This window comes from Dendropsophus ebraccatus, chromosome 11, assembly GCF_027789765.1.
Source record: "Dendropsophus ebraccatus isolate aDenEbr1 chromosome 11, aDenEbr1.pat, whole genome shotgun sequence".
In the NCBI taxonomy this organism is placed as follows: Eukaryota; Metazoa; Chordata; class Amphibia; order Anura; family Hylidae; genus Dendropsophus; species Dendropsophus ebraccatus.
Genome location: NC_091464.1, coordinates 14,092,382 through 14,105,083, shown reverse-complemented (window position 1 = coordinate 14,105,083; position 12,702 = coordinate 14,092,382). Strand labels below are relative to the sequence as shown.

Genomic DNA, 12,702 nt, shown 5'->3' with positions numbered 1-12,702 from the left:
GTAAGTGTAAACTATCACAAATCTGCTTCATGTAAGTGTAAACTATCACATATCTGCTTTATGTAAGTGTAAACTATCACATATCTGCTTAATGTAAGTGTAAAGCATCACCTAGCTGCTTCATGTAAGTGTAAACTGTTAATATCAGCTTAATGTAAGTGTAAAGCATCACATATCTGCATCATGTAAGTGTAAACTGTTACATATCAGCTTCATGTAAGTGTAAACTATCACATCTCTGCTTTATTTAAGTGTAAACTGTTACATATCAGCTTAATGTAAGTGTAAAGCATCACATATCTGCATCATGTAAGTGTAAACTGTTACATATCAGCTCCATGTAAGTGTAAAGCATCACATATCTGCATCATGTAAGTGTAAACTGTTACATATCAGCTCCATGTAAGTGTAAACTATCACATAACTGCTTCATGTAAGTGTAAGCATCTTATATCTGCATCATGTAAGTGTAAACTATCACATATTTGCTTAATTTAAGTGTAAACTATCCCATATCTGTTTAATGTCTGTGTAAACTATCTTATCTGCTTCATGTAAGTGTAAACTATCACATATCAGCTTCATGTAAGTGTAAACTATCACATATCAGCTTCATGTAAGTGTAAACTATCACATATCAGCTTCATGTAAGTGTAAACTATCACATATCAGCTTCAAGTAAGTGTAAACTATTACATATCAGCTTCATGTAAGTGTAAACTATCACATATCAGCTTCATGTAAGTGTAAACTATCACATATCAGCTTCATGTAAGTGTAAACTATCACATATCAGCTTCATGTAAGTGTAAACTATCACATATCAGCTTCATGTAAGTGTAAACTATCACATATCAGCTTCATGTAAGTGTAAAGCATCTTATATCTGCACCATGTAAGTTTAAACTATCACATATTTGCTTCATTTAAGTGTAAGGTATCCCATATCTGTTTCATGTAAGTGTAAACAATCTTATCTGCTTCATGTAAGTGTAAACTATCACAAATCTGCTTCATGTAAGTGTAAACTATCACATATCTGCTTCATGTAAGTGTAAACTATCACATATCTGCTTCATGTAAGTGTAAACTATCACATATCTGCTTCATGTCAGAAATGAAAGTCCAGACCACAAAGAAGTTAGAGAGCAGAACACCCACAACTCCTCATTGACTCTTCATTGCAGTAGGAGACCTTAGATTGTGTATAATCCACTGCACAAATTACCAAAAGTCACCATTCTCACTAGGGGACTGCAAGCTACAGCACACTGTCAGTGCCTTAGGTAGGGCTCACACTATACAGTGAACAGGGCTGGAAGAATTTATTTTGATTCACTGTGCAGGGACCGGAGCTGGTTAATTGTCCCTGTACTGGGAGTATTAGTGTTGCGTCACGTGGCAGGGTGGTCACTATCCCAGTGGTCCTGTGTGAGCCCAACAACAGCTTTTGTCAAGAAAGTTGCTTCAGTGATGTAAAGTATAGGAATTAGATGGATGATAGATATTTATTCAGACCTGATGAAGCGTGGTCACATGTGGGATACAGCTGTAACCTCCATGCATACCATATTGCCATTTTATTTGTGTTCATCATGGTCACGTTATATTATCATATATAATATAATTGTACCTGGCCAATGTGATCTCTTGTTTCGGAGGGTACCCTGTTATACGTTGGTTCCAAGATCAGGGTCAAGGAAAATGTTGCTTCAAAGGGAATCTGTCACATTTCAAACTGCTGACACTGTTAAAGTGACTGTACCACCAGGCCGAGGCTGAAGCACTGGAGGCGGCCGACCCACCCTTAGTGGGAGGAAACCCCCGCCCCTCTATGATAGGGTTCCATTGATTCTAATGGAGTCACGTCATGGAGGGGCTGGTGTTTCTTCCCACTAAGGGTGGGTCGGCCCGCCTCCAGTGCTTCAGCCTCGGCCTGGTGGTACAGTCACTTTAAATGCTGTTAGGTAAAGGAGACACTTGATACCTTTCATATATCTGTCTGTGCTTCCAGGATGTAGAGAAATGCTTCTATTATCTGGTACAAGGAGACAAAGAGGTGTTCACGAGCTTCTGATCTGCTGCTAGCCGGGATGTCTCCACTCTTTCCCTCCCTGCTTGATTGACACCTGGAAGCCCCTAGCACGGTCAGGGATGGAAGGGGGAGTAAGGAGGGGTTACAGCTTGCTGCACTTCAGGAGCTCCTGAAAGCTTCTTTGACTCTTAAAGGGGTTATCTGGAAAACGGAAAAGGTCCCACCTATTTTTGTTCCCACCCTCATACTTCACATTTGGAAAGTGTTCTTGGGGTTCTTCTTCTTCCTCCAAACACAACTAGTGGAGTTGTTACTGAAAATTTCTATTTTTGGCCTCATATGACCACATGACTTTCTCTCATGCCTCCTCTGGATCAACCAGATGGTCATTGGCAAGCTTCAAACGGGCCTGGACATGTGCTGGAATGAGCAGGGCAACCTTTAGTGGATTTTAATCCATGACAGCATTGTGTATTACTAATGGTAACCTTTGAGACTCTCTTCAGCTCATTGACAAGGCGCTCCCCTGTAGTTTTTGGCTGATTCCCAACCTTCTTCAGAATCATCCTTAACCCACAAGGCGAGATCTATCATGGAGTCCCAGACCGAGGAAGGTAGACAGTCTTCTTGTGTTTCTTTCATTCTCTAAGAATTGCACAGTTGTTGCCTTCTTACCCAAGTTGCTTGCCTACTGTCCTGAAGCCCATCCCAGCCTTGTGCAGGTCCCTGGTGTCCTTAGTCTTGTCCATGGCGGAGAGTTTGGAGTGTGATGGGGTGAGTGTGTTCAGCAGTGTATGAAATACTTATTTTCCCCACTGTAAGTGCTCATGGGAAAATAGGTAAAGACTTTGTAAGATTGGGGTATGGGAAGTGTCAACTATGTATCTAGCCATGAATAGGCCTCATTTACATCCACCAGGAAAAAGATTATATGGAATAATAACATATTCATGCAGATTCGGTAGTGAATGGAGCTAATCGGCACGCAAATCTGCAGCAGAAACCTGACGTTTAGTTTGGATATTTCTGCCACAGAATTACCCATAAATCCTCTCTCTCTCATAACAAATCTGCTGAGAACTACGGATAAATAATTCCTCTCACATTCACGCTCCGTATGCGTCTTGTGTAAATATGGCGCTGAGTATATAATGGATACAATTTAATGCGAGGAAAGAAATAAAAGGAAACCAAGGAACCACACAGAGCCCGGACGTTACAATCTGTGTCGCTTTTATTTTACGTATTTAGTGCTCAAAGAAATCTTTGTAGAAAAGGCGTCCAAATGGAGTGTAAAACATTCACGACCATTGCAGTGTAAGCAGATATCGTCTCCCCAATTATATAACCTGCACCTGTTACACCTGAACAATAGCCCACACCTGTACGTCTCAACTTAAAATAAAATAAAAAATGACTGTGCCCAAGACTGTGCCAACATCTTACTTTATGGATATTATATATATATTATATTATATATATATATTATAAGAACATACTCAATGACAAAGATACACCTAAAGAAAGTACTTATCATGATAGGGAAAATTATTTCATACAGGTTTCTAATAATAAGATGTGAATGTAATAAGAAGCTTCTGCCAGCGGCCATCTTTTAACCATGATTACAGCAGCCTAAAGTTTAAAGGGGTACTCCGGGGAAAAATTCTTTCAAATTAACTGGTGTCAGAAAGTTATATAGATTTGTAATTTACTCCTATTTAAAAATCTCCAGTCTTCCAGTACTTATTAGCTGCTGGATGTCCTGTGTATTCTTTCCAGTATGACACAGTGCTCTCTGCTGCCACCACTGTCCATGTCAAGAACTGTCCAGAGCAGTAGCAAATCCCAATAGAGAACCTCTGCTGCTTTGGACAGTCAAGGCCGCTTCTGCCATGAGACGGAATGAGCATTCCGCCTCAGGCGGCAGATTCTGCGGTCCGGCAGGTGGCGACATTATATCCCCCTGCTGTCATTTTAGTTAAGTTTCACTTAACAAAAATGACAGCAGCCGCTCACCTGTCCCGCCGTCCGCGCTCTCCGCTGTCTCCACATCCCGTCGGGTCACCCTGCAGCTGTCATCGACCTCCAGGCTGTGGTGAGTACCCGGGGTCGGTAAGGGACGCGCTGGGGCGTGCGGGGCTGCCGGAGGGGGGGGGGGGGGGGGGGGGTTGGGAGGTGTTGCGGTTTGAATCAGTGCGGGCAGCGTTATTATGAGGCTTGTGGGGGGGGGGGGCGGGATGCCAGCCGTCACTGAGGGGGCGGCCCCCTGAGGCAAACAGAGACCCCAGAATCGGCCCTGTGGACAGTCCTGAATAATAACTGTCCAGAGTTTAGAAGCTTTGACCCAGCTCATCTATGCTGAGTCCGCAGGTGAATCGTAGGACACTGATGCCATAATATCACAGAATATAGGGAGAGATTTATCAAACATGGTGTAAAGTGAAACTGGCTCAGTTGCCCTTAGCAACCAATCAGATTCCATCTTTCATTCCTCACAGACTCTTTGGAAAATGAAAGGTGGAATCTGATTGGTTGCTAGGGGCAACTGCGCCAGTTTCACTTTACACCATGTTTGATAAATCTCCCCCATAGATTCTATGGATTTTAGTTGGCCCAAATAAATTTAAACTTTTTAAAGAGCTTATCTGTGCTAAATCAACTTCTTTCTTGTCATAATCGCAGCATGGTGGCTCAGTGGTTAGTACTGTAGCCTTAGGGCCCTATTCCACAGGAACCCTAATCGGCCGATTATCGCTCGGTGGAATAGAGAGAACAATCAGCCGATGATCGTGTCATCGGCTGATCGTTCATTTAGGGCCAGACCTAAAATCATCGTTCCCCCACCGCGCATCGCTACGGTGGAATAGCGGTGCGCGGCGGGCGACCGACGATTTGAGAAGTGCATCATACATTACCTGCAGGGCTTCTCCTCCGCTCTGTCTTCCTCCCCGGGTCCCGCGTGCTCTGGCTTCAGAATGGCCTGTCAGCTGATGGAGCACTCAGCCAATCACAGGCCGGGACCGCTGCGGCCTGTGATTGGCTGAGTGGCCTGTCAGCTGTGGGACCCGGGGAGGAAGACAGAGCGGAGGAGAAGACCTGACAGGTAATGTATGCTGCAAGGGCTGCAAGGACATTGGTAACGATGTCCCTGCAGCCCTCGCTCAACGATCATTGGGCCGTGGAATAGGCCCAGTAAACGAGTGGTGATCTAGCAGTCCGGCGCTCGTTTACATCGTTGATCGGGCCCTGCTCGGCCCGTGGAATAGGGCCCTTACAGCGCTGAGGTCCTGGGTTTAAATCCCACCAAGATACCCACCTGGTAAGAACTGGGTGACTGGAGAATTTTAAATAGAGGTAAATAGCAAATCTATATAACTTGCTGACACCAATTAGTTTGAAAGAAAAAAAATCACCAGAGCTCCCCTTTAAATCTTATGTTAGGTGTATCTCCAGTTTGTACATAGCTTGACTTAGGGTCCTATTCCATGGGCCAGGGGGACCCAATCAACAATGTAAACGAGCACGATCTGCTAGATCGGCTCTCGTTTACTTGGCCTATTCCACGGCCCGATAATCGTTTAGCGAGGGCTGCAGGGACATTGTTCCCGATGTCCTTGCAGCCCTTGTTTAAACATCATACTTTACCTGTCCAGGCTACAGGTCTGCGCTCCTTCTCCAGGTCCCGCGCGCAGCCTTGACAGGTGAAGTGTGATGTTTATAAATCTTCCGACCGATAATTTTTGATTTGAACCTAAATGAACAATCAGCCGATGACACGATCATCGGCTGATCGTTCTCTCTATTCCACGGAGCGATAATCGGCCGAATCAGGCCGATTTTCGCTCCGTGGAATAGGCCCCTTACTCTTCCATAATATTAGTGAAGATTTCTAGGATATAAACATTTAGCTTGAGAGACAGGACAAGACTCCGCTTTAAGGCTATGTTCACACTGCGTATGATTCCGGCCGTAGTGCGAACCACGAATATACGCACATAGTTTTGAGGTTGATGCGTTCGCTTGAAAGTATACGATATACGCCCGCACAATGCACACTTTGTATGAGCTTACGGCCGGATCGTATACGGCGCCGTGAAAAATGAACAAGACCACTGAGGACGGAAATGTTGAAACTTACGGCCGTGGATTTCCATGCGGTCCCGTACGGAGTACTTATTTCAGCCAAATTGAACTTGATTTTTCGATCCAAAAGGTTCTGTGTGGTTTACGGGGCTGGGTGAAGATTTCCAAGTAAATGACCTGCTTCAGATCGCTTCGAAACAAGCTAGGGAAGCAGAACTGTACTGGACATTGTCATCCATTTTTTTTACATATGTTTTAAAAAAAGTCATGAACCTATGGGGTAACCTTTTAAAGATTTGATAGTACATTATGCTATGTTCACTCTTCCTTCAGGACTCCATTTATTTTACATCTCTCAGCGCTCATTTTCTCCTCGTTCCCCGCTCACTGCCGCCGCTATTACACGCGTCAGCAGCGAGCAGGTGAGTACGGGGGGGGCGCAGGGAGCTGCGGGGGGCTGCCCGGGTGATCGCTAGATCGCCCAGGCAGCCCATAGAGGATAGCGGCGGCCTGCTGCCACCACTGATATTCCGTGGGGGGACGGCAACAGATCGACAGCAACGACATTGTTCATGTCGGCTGATCGTTGCCTTCTATTACACAAGATGATTATTGGCCGAATACGTTTTTCTATTTTTTTTTTTCTTTCTAAAATAATATAAAATATTTAGCATTGTGGGGTTTACATCTGCTTTTGACCCTCCCCCCCCCCCCCTCCCCAATTCAGTTTCTATGTTCTGTTTGGCCAGCACAGAGACAAAAAATAAGGATCTGTTTATGTCCCTATTTACTTCAGTACACAACCATTTTTTCTCCATGAAGTCAGTGATGTTGGATTTAAATGGGAACTCTGATGGAACTCAGTTGGAAGTCTTCCAGTACTTATCAGCTGCTACATGTCCTGCAGGAAATGTTTTTTTTCCCCAGTCTGACACAGTGCTCTCTGCTGCCACCTCTGTCCATGTCAGGAACTGTCCAGAGCAGGAGAGGTTGTAAGTAGAGATGAGCGAACCTGGAGCATGCTCGAGTCCATCCGTACCCGAACTTTCGGCATTTGATTAGCGGTGGCTGCTGAAGTTGGATAAAGCCCTAAGGCTATGTGGAAAACATGGATATAGTCATTGGCTGTATCCATGTTTTCCAGACAACCTTAGAGCTTTATCCAAGTTCAGCAGCCCCCGCTAATCAAATGCCGAAAGTTTAGGTTCGGATGGACCGGTTCGCTCATCTCTAGTTGTAAGCTATCTGCCTGTGTTTTATAGTAAACCCAAACCAGGGTTGAAGGCAGGTTTTTTTACACCTGGGACAACAATTCCGTTTCCTACCTTAGGCTATGTTCACACTACGGAATCCCGACGGAAAACCCATTGTGGATTCTGCAGCTCACACTTTGCCTGTGCCATAGACTCCATTCTATGGACGGGCTGATTCCGTCGTCCGTCCAAAAACCCGACCTGTTCATTCTTTGGATGGACGGCAGAATCCGCCCGTGTTTAGTCTATAGGACGGGTGGAAATGCTAGCGGCCGCCAGTGTCCGCAAGCGGGTGCAAGCTACAGAATCCGCAACTGGTTTTCTGTCGGGATTCCGTAGTGTGCACGTACCCTAAATGTGCACCCCAAACACCTGGTGCACATACTTTACCAGCCCCCAAGCTATGCAGTCCGTGCCCAATCTTGGATCCAAAAACGGAATATATACAATACATTATACTGAGTAGTCACATAAACATTACAAAACCAAGTCAATAATGATATATAAGTTTAAAAAAAAAGAAAAAATCTGCGCGGCTTTGACCGTGAAATTAAAAAAGAAAATGAAGCGCATTCAGAGAGATGTAGCAAATCCAATACGATTATTGCGACGATCAAATTCAGTGTAATACTGTCCTATGAATGTAGCTCCCAAAATCCAAAGAGGTCCCGTCGGAGGGGGGATATCGAGGCCGCAGAATGCAACATAGCAGACTTCCTCTCCAAACTGTAATTGCTGCAACAGAAAAAAATAATAAAATGCATAAAAAAATGTATTCAAATGAAATTTATTCAAATTTAAAATAAATTTTTCTTTCAAATCAACTGGTGTCAAAAAGTTACAAAGATTTACAATTTACTATTTAAAAATGTTAAGTCTTCCAGTACTTATCAGCTGCTGTGTGTCCTGTAGGAAGTGATGTATTCTTTGACACACTGCTCTCTGCTGCCACCTCTGTCCATGTCAGGAACTGTCCAGAACAGGAGATTCTATGGGGATTTGCTACTGCCCTGGACAGTACCTGACACCAGTTGATTTGAATGAAAAATGGATGGATGTTTAAGATATAGGTGAACTTACATGAACTTACATAGAGCTTAAATTTTCTGATAACTTGAATTAGGGACTAAGTCAGCTGTCAGCCTTTGAGGTACAATGTCAGACATTACAGTATTCCATTCAGCAGGGGCGTAGCTAGGGGTTCAGCCTAGGGGGGGCGAGTGAGCCTCAGTGGGCCCCCAAACAATTACAGTATGTTACCCATAAGGAACCTCAGTAGATGACAATGCTTTCCGAATAATAAAGGGTATTTTCTACAACATTATTCATAGTGAACAGAGACTGAGAACAGTGGAAAAGACTTTCTACATCTCACATATGTAACCATGTAAAAAATAAAGGGGTTATCCAGCATTGCTAAAACATAGCTGCCTTTTTTCCAGAAACAGCGCCACTCTCCTCCAAAGCTTGGATGTGGTAGCGCAGCTCAGTTCCACTAAAAGAGATTACAACAAGTTGTAATACCACAAACAACATAGAGGAAGCTGTGGTGCTGTTTCTGATTTCTATCTAGCCATCCATCCATTCTTCTATCTCTCTTTTTTTCATATCTATCTGTCTAATATCTATTGGGCAGCATGAGGACTACACCATAGCTGATGGTCAATGACCAAATTAGCAACACCCAAAGGAGTACAAATAGAATAAATGTATAGTACAAATGCTGGGTAATAATAAATAGTCCCATGCAGTTCAAGGCAACTATTTTAAATAACCTGTATACATAACTAAAAGGAATAATTACCATAAATCCATAGAAACAATACATGAAAAATGTAGGAGAAATTAGCCCTGATAATCATGGTGTACAGAGTATATGAGAGCAGCCAATTGATGCCTCCATGTAGTATTTAGACCCAATTTTAGCCCTCATATAGTTTGCAGGGTCCCTGCTCTCATATTGTAAAAAGCCCACCATCTATATCCTAACATAGTAGATTATCCCCCCTTGTTCATCCATATAGAAGATAGACCCTCCCTGTGCTTCCCCATATAGTATTGAGGTCCCTCTGTAGTTAGGCCTTCTGTGCCCCAATATAGTTATTATTTTCTTCTGTTTCCATGTAGTACTAGTTAGGGCCCTCTGTGCCCTCATATAGAAGTTAGCTACCCCTTTGCGCATCTATCTAGTATTTAGACCTCCATGTTGTATCCTCCATGTAGGCATCCCCTCCAGCACTATCTCATCTAGGTAATCCCCCTGGTATGTATTCCCCATGTGGCCACCCCCTTTCCCAGCAGTAATCTACCTGGTAATGCTCCTGGTGGTTAGACACCACAACCACCACTGTAAGTAGACTGTACTGTACCTCCAAATTAGGTATCCCCTTTTAAGTTAGCCAGGACATCCCATACCCCAACCCCCATATATGAAATCCTTCCTAGGAGTTAGTCCGACCCACCCACCCACATAGGTCTCCTCCTCTATAACTAAGGGGAAAAAAGCCATACTTACCTGCTGTGCGGTTGCAGTACTGTAGTCTTCTGATGTCAACTCTCTCCCTGCTCTGTGAGCACACAAATGACATCATCTATGTCCCACAGCTGTAAGGGAGGGAACGGCCTCTTGTGGCCACAACAGTGATTGGCAGGGTGGAGAGCCAATGCTCTCCTCTCCTTGTCAATCACCCTGCTGCATTCAACTGTATCTTCTCCTCGCATACAAGCGCATACAGCTAAATAGTCAGACAAAACATTCGGTAGCCGTGTGGGCCTCCCTGGAGCACTAAATGATGGCCCAGGGCCACCTACAGCCAATAAACATTTGTTTAGTCTGTCTGCAAAAGCAATAGCTTTTGCGGTCAGCATTAACTGGCGAAATCTTCAGTGGGCCCCCTGCCTGTGTGGGCCCGGGAGCATCCGCCCCCTCTGCCCCCACCAAATTACGCTACTGCCATTCAGACATTGCTCAGGGAGCTGTGCCTCATCCCTCAACCCAGCTAAAGTTGTTTTGGCAGATAACCAAAGTTCCCAAATGTGATAGAACCTTTTAGGGGTGCCTCTTGCCGAATACGTAACATTATACATTTCCAAATCGTCATCTACCAGTTTCAGCCAGTGGGACAAAGTAGGACACTTAGGAGGTTTCCAATTCAGTAGAATTGTTTTACGGGCATAATATAGCAGAAACCTATATAGAATACGGCTATATTTAGTAGATACCAAATCATTTACCAGACCAAGCAGACTATTTTTAGGTGCGCATACTCCCGGAAGCCCCAACTCCGCATTCAGTAAGTGATGCACTTAGGACCAGAAGTTTTGAAGGACTGGACCATGGGTCTCCAAACTGCGGCCCTCCAGCTGTTGCGAAACCATGCATGGACATTAATGTTGAGTATAACAATGATGCCGGTTTCTGCAGAGGGTCCCTATGTATCACCCTTTCAATGGGGCCACAATCCAATGTAATGCGTTGCCCCCCCCCCCCCCCCACACACACACACACACACACACCTGTACCAATAATGAGAAGCCAGAAGAAGACACGCTGTAGTGCGTCCTCTCCCGGTTCTGTGTCACGTCAGACCAGGGCCGGGACAAAGAGTAGGCAGGGGTAGGCGATGGCCTAGGGCGCCAAACGTCAGGGGGCGCCATCTGGATGGGTAAGTAATTTATTTACCCATCCATCCTACCCCCCGCTCGCCCCCCTGCCTGTCTGCCGGCCCGCCCTGCACTGTAACTGTTACATGCAGCAGCAGGAATACAGTGTCCAGGAGGTGTAAAGGACCTTTGATGACATCATGCCCATGTGACCAGTGTGGGAGGAGCTATCTTCCTTTGCTAGGCTCTATGAGGCAGCTAGTTTCCTAGGCTGTTTATGAGGCAGTGAGGGCAGTGTATAAGATCAGCAGGAGGTAAGCCACACTGAGGGCACTGGTCAGCAGGGGGAGGGGGGGGGGGTGTGTGTGTGTGCATAGATATGAGATGTTCTGCAGGAGTGTGTGTGTGCATAGATATGAGATGTTCTGCAGGGGTGTGTGTGTGCATAGATATGAGATGTTCTGCAGGGGTGTGTGTGTGCATAGATATGAGATGTTCTGCAGGGGTGTGTGGGTGCATAAATATGAGATGTTCTGCAGGGGTGTGTGTGTGCATAGATATGAGATGTTCTGCAGGGGTGTGTGGGTGCATAAATATGAGATGTTCTGCAGGGGTGTGTGGGTGCATAAATATGAGATGTTCTGTAGGGGTGTGTGGGTGCGAGATATGAGATGTTCTGCAGGTCAGGGGTGTGTGGGTGCATAGATGTGAGATGTTCTGCAGGTCAGGGGTGTGTGGGTGCATAGATGTGAGATGTTCTGCAGGTCAGGGGTGTGTGGGTGCATAGATATGAGATGTTCTGCAGGTCAGGGGTGTGTGGGTGCATAGATGTGAGATGTTCTGCAGGTCAGGGGTGTGTGGGTGCATAGATGTGAGATGTTCTGCAGGTCAGGGGTGTGTGGGTGCATAGATATGAGATGTTCTGCAGGTGTGTGTGTGTGTGCATAGATATTAGATGTTCTGCAGGGGGGGTGTGTGCATAGATATGAGATGTTCTGCAGGGGTGTGTGGGTGCATAGATATGAGATGTTCTGCAGGTCAGGGGTGTGTGGGTGCATAGATATGAGATGTTCTGCAGGTCAGGGGTGTGTGGGTGCATAGATGTGAGATGTTCTGCAGGTCAGGGGTGTGTGGGTGCATAGATATAAGATGTTCTGCAGGTCAGGGGTGTGTGGGTGCATAGATGTGAGATGTTCTGCAGGTCAGGGGTGTGTAGGTGCATATATATGAGATGTTCTGCAGGTCAGGGGTGTGTGGGTGCATAGATGTGAGATGTTCTGCAGGGTCAGGGGTGTGTGGGTGGACTGTTATGTGATGCTCTGCAGGGTCAGGGGTGTGTTGGTGCATATATATGAGATGTTCTGCAGGTCAGGGGTGTGTGGGTGCAAAGATATGAGATGTTCTGCAGGTCAGGGGTGTGTGGGTGCATAGATATGAGATGTTCTGCAGGTCAGGGGTGTGTGAGTGCATAGATGTGAGATGTTCTGCAGGTCAGGGGTGTGTAGGTGCATATATATAAGATGTTCTGCAGGTCAGGGGTGTGTGGGTGCATAGATGTGAGATGTTCTGCAGGTCAGGGGTGTGTAGGTGCATATATATGAGATGTTCTGCAGGTCAGGGGTGTGTGGGTGCAAAGATATGAGATGTTCTGCAGGGTCAGGGGTGTGTGGGTGGACTGTTATGTGATGCTCTGCAGGGTCAGGGGTGTGTTGGTGCACTGTTATG

The 12,702-nt window shown here is 45.4% G+C and overlaps 1 protein-coding gene across 1 annotated transcript in view; it reads right to left on the bottom strand.

The window, feature by feature from the left end:
- Positions 1-7,851: 7,851 nt before the first annotated feature.
- The window catches only part of REN (renin), a 49,416-nt gene continuing 44,565 nt past the window's right edge, over positions 7,852-12,702 (bottom strand). The window contains exon 12 of the mRNA XM_069944867.1: positions 7,852-8,109. Within this exon, the coding sequence (XP_069800968.1) occupies positions 7,948-8,109 (162 nt within the window). The 3' untranslated portion in view covers positions 7,852-7,947. The remainder of the gene's footprint in view (positions 8,110-12,702) is intronic.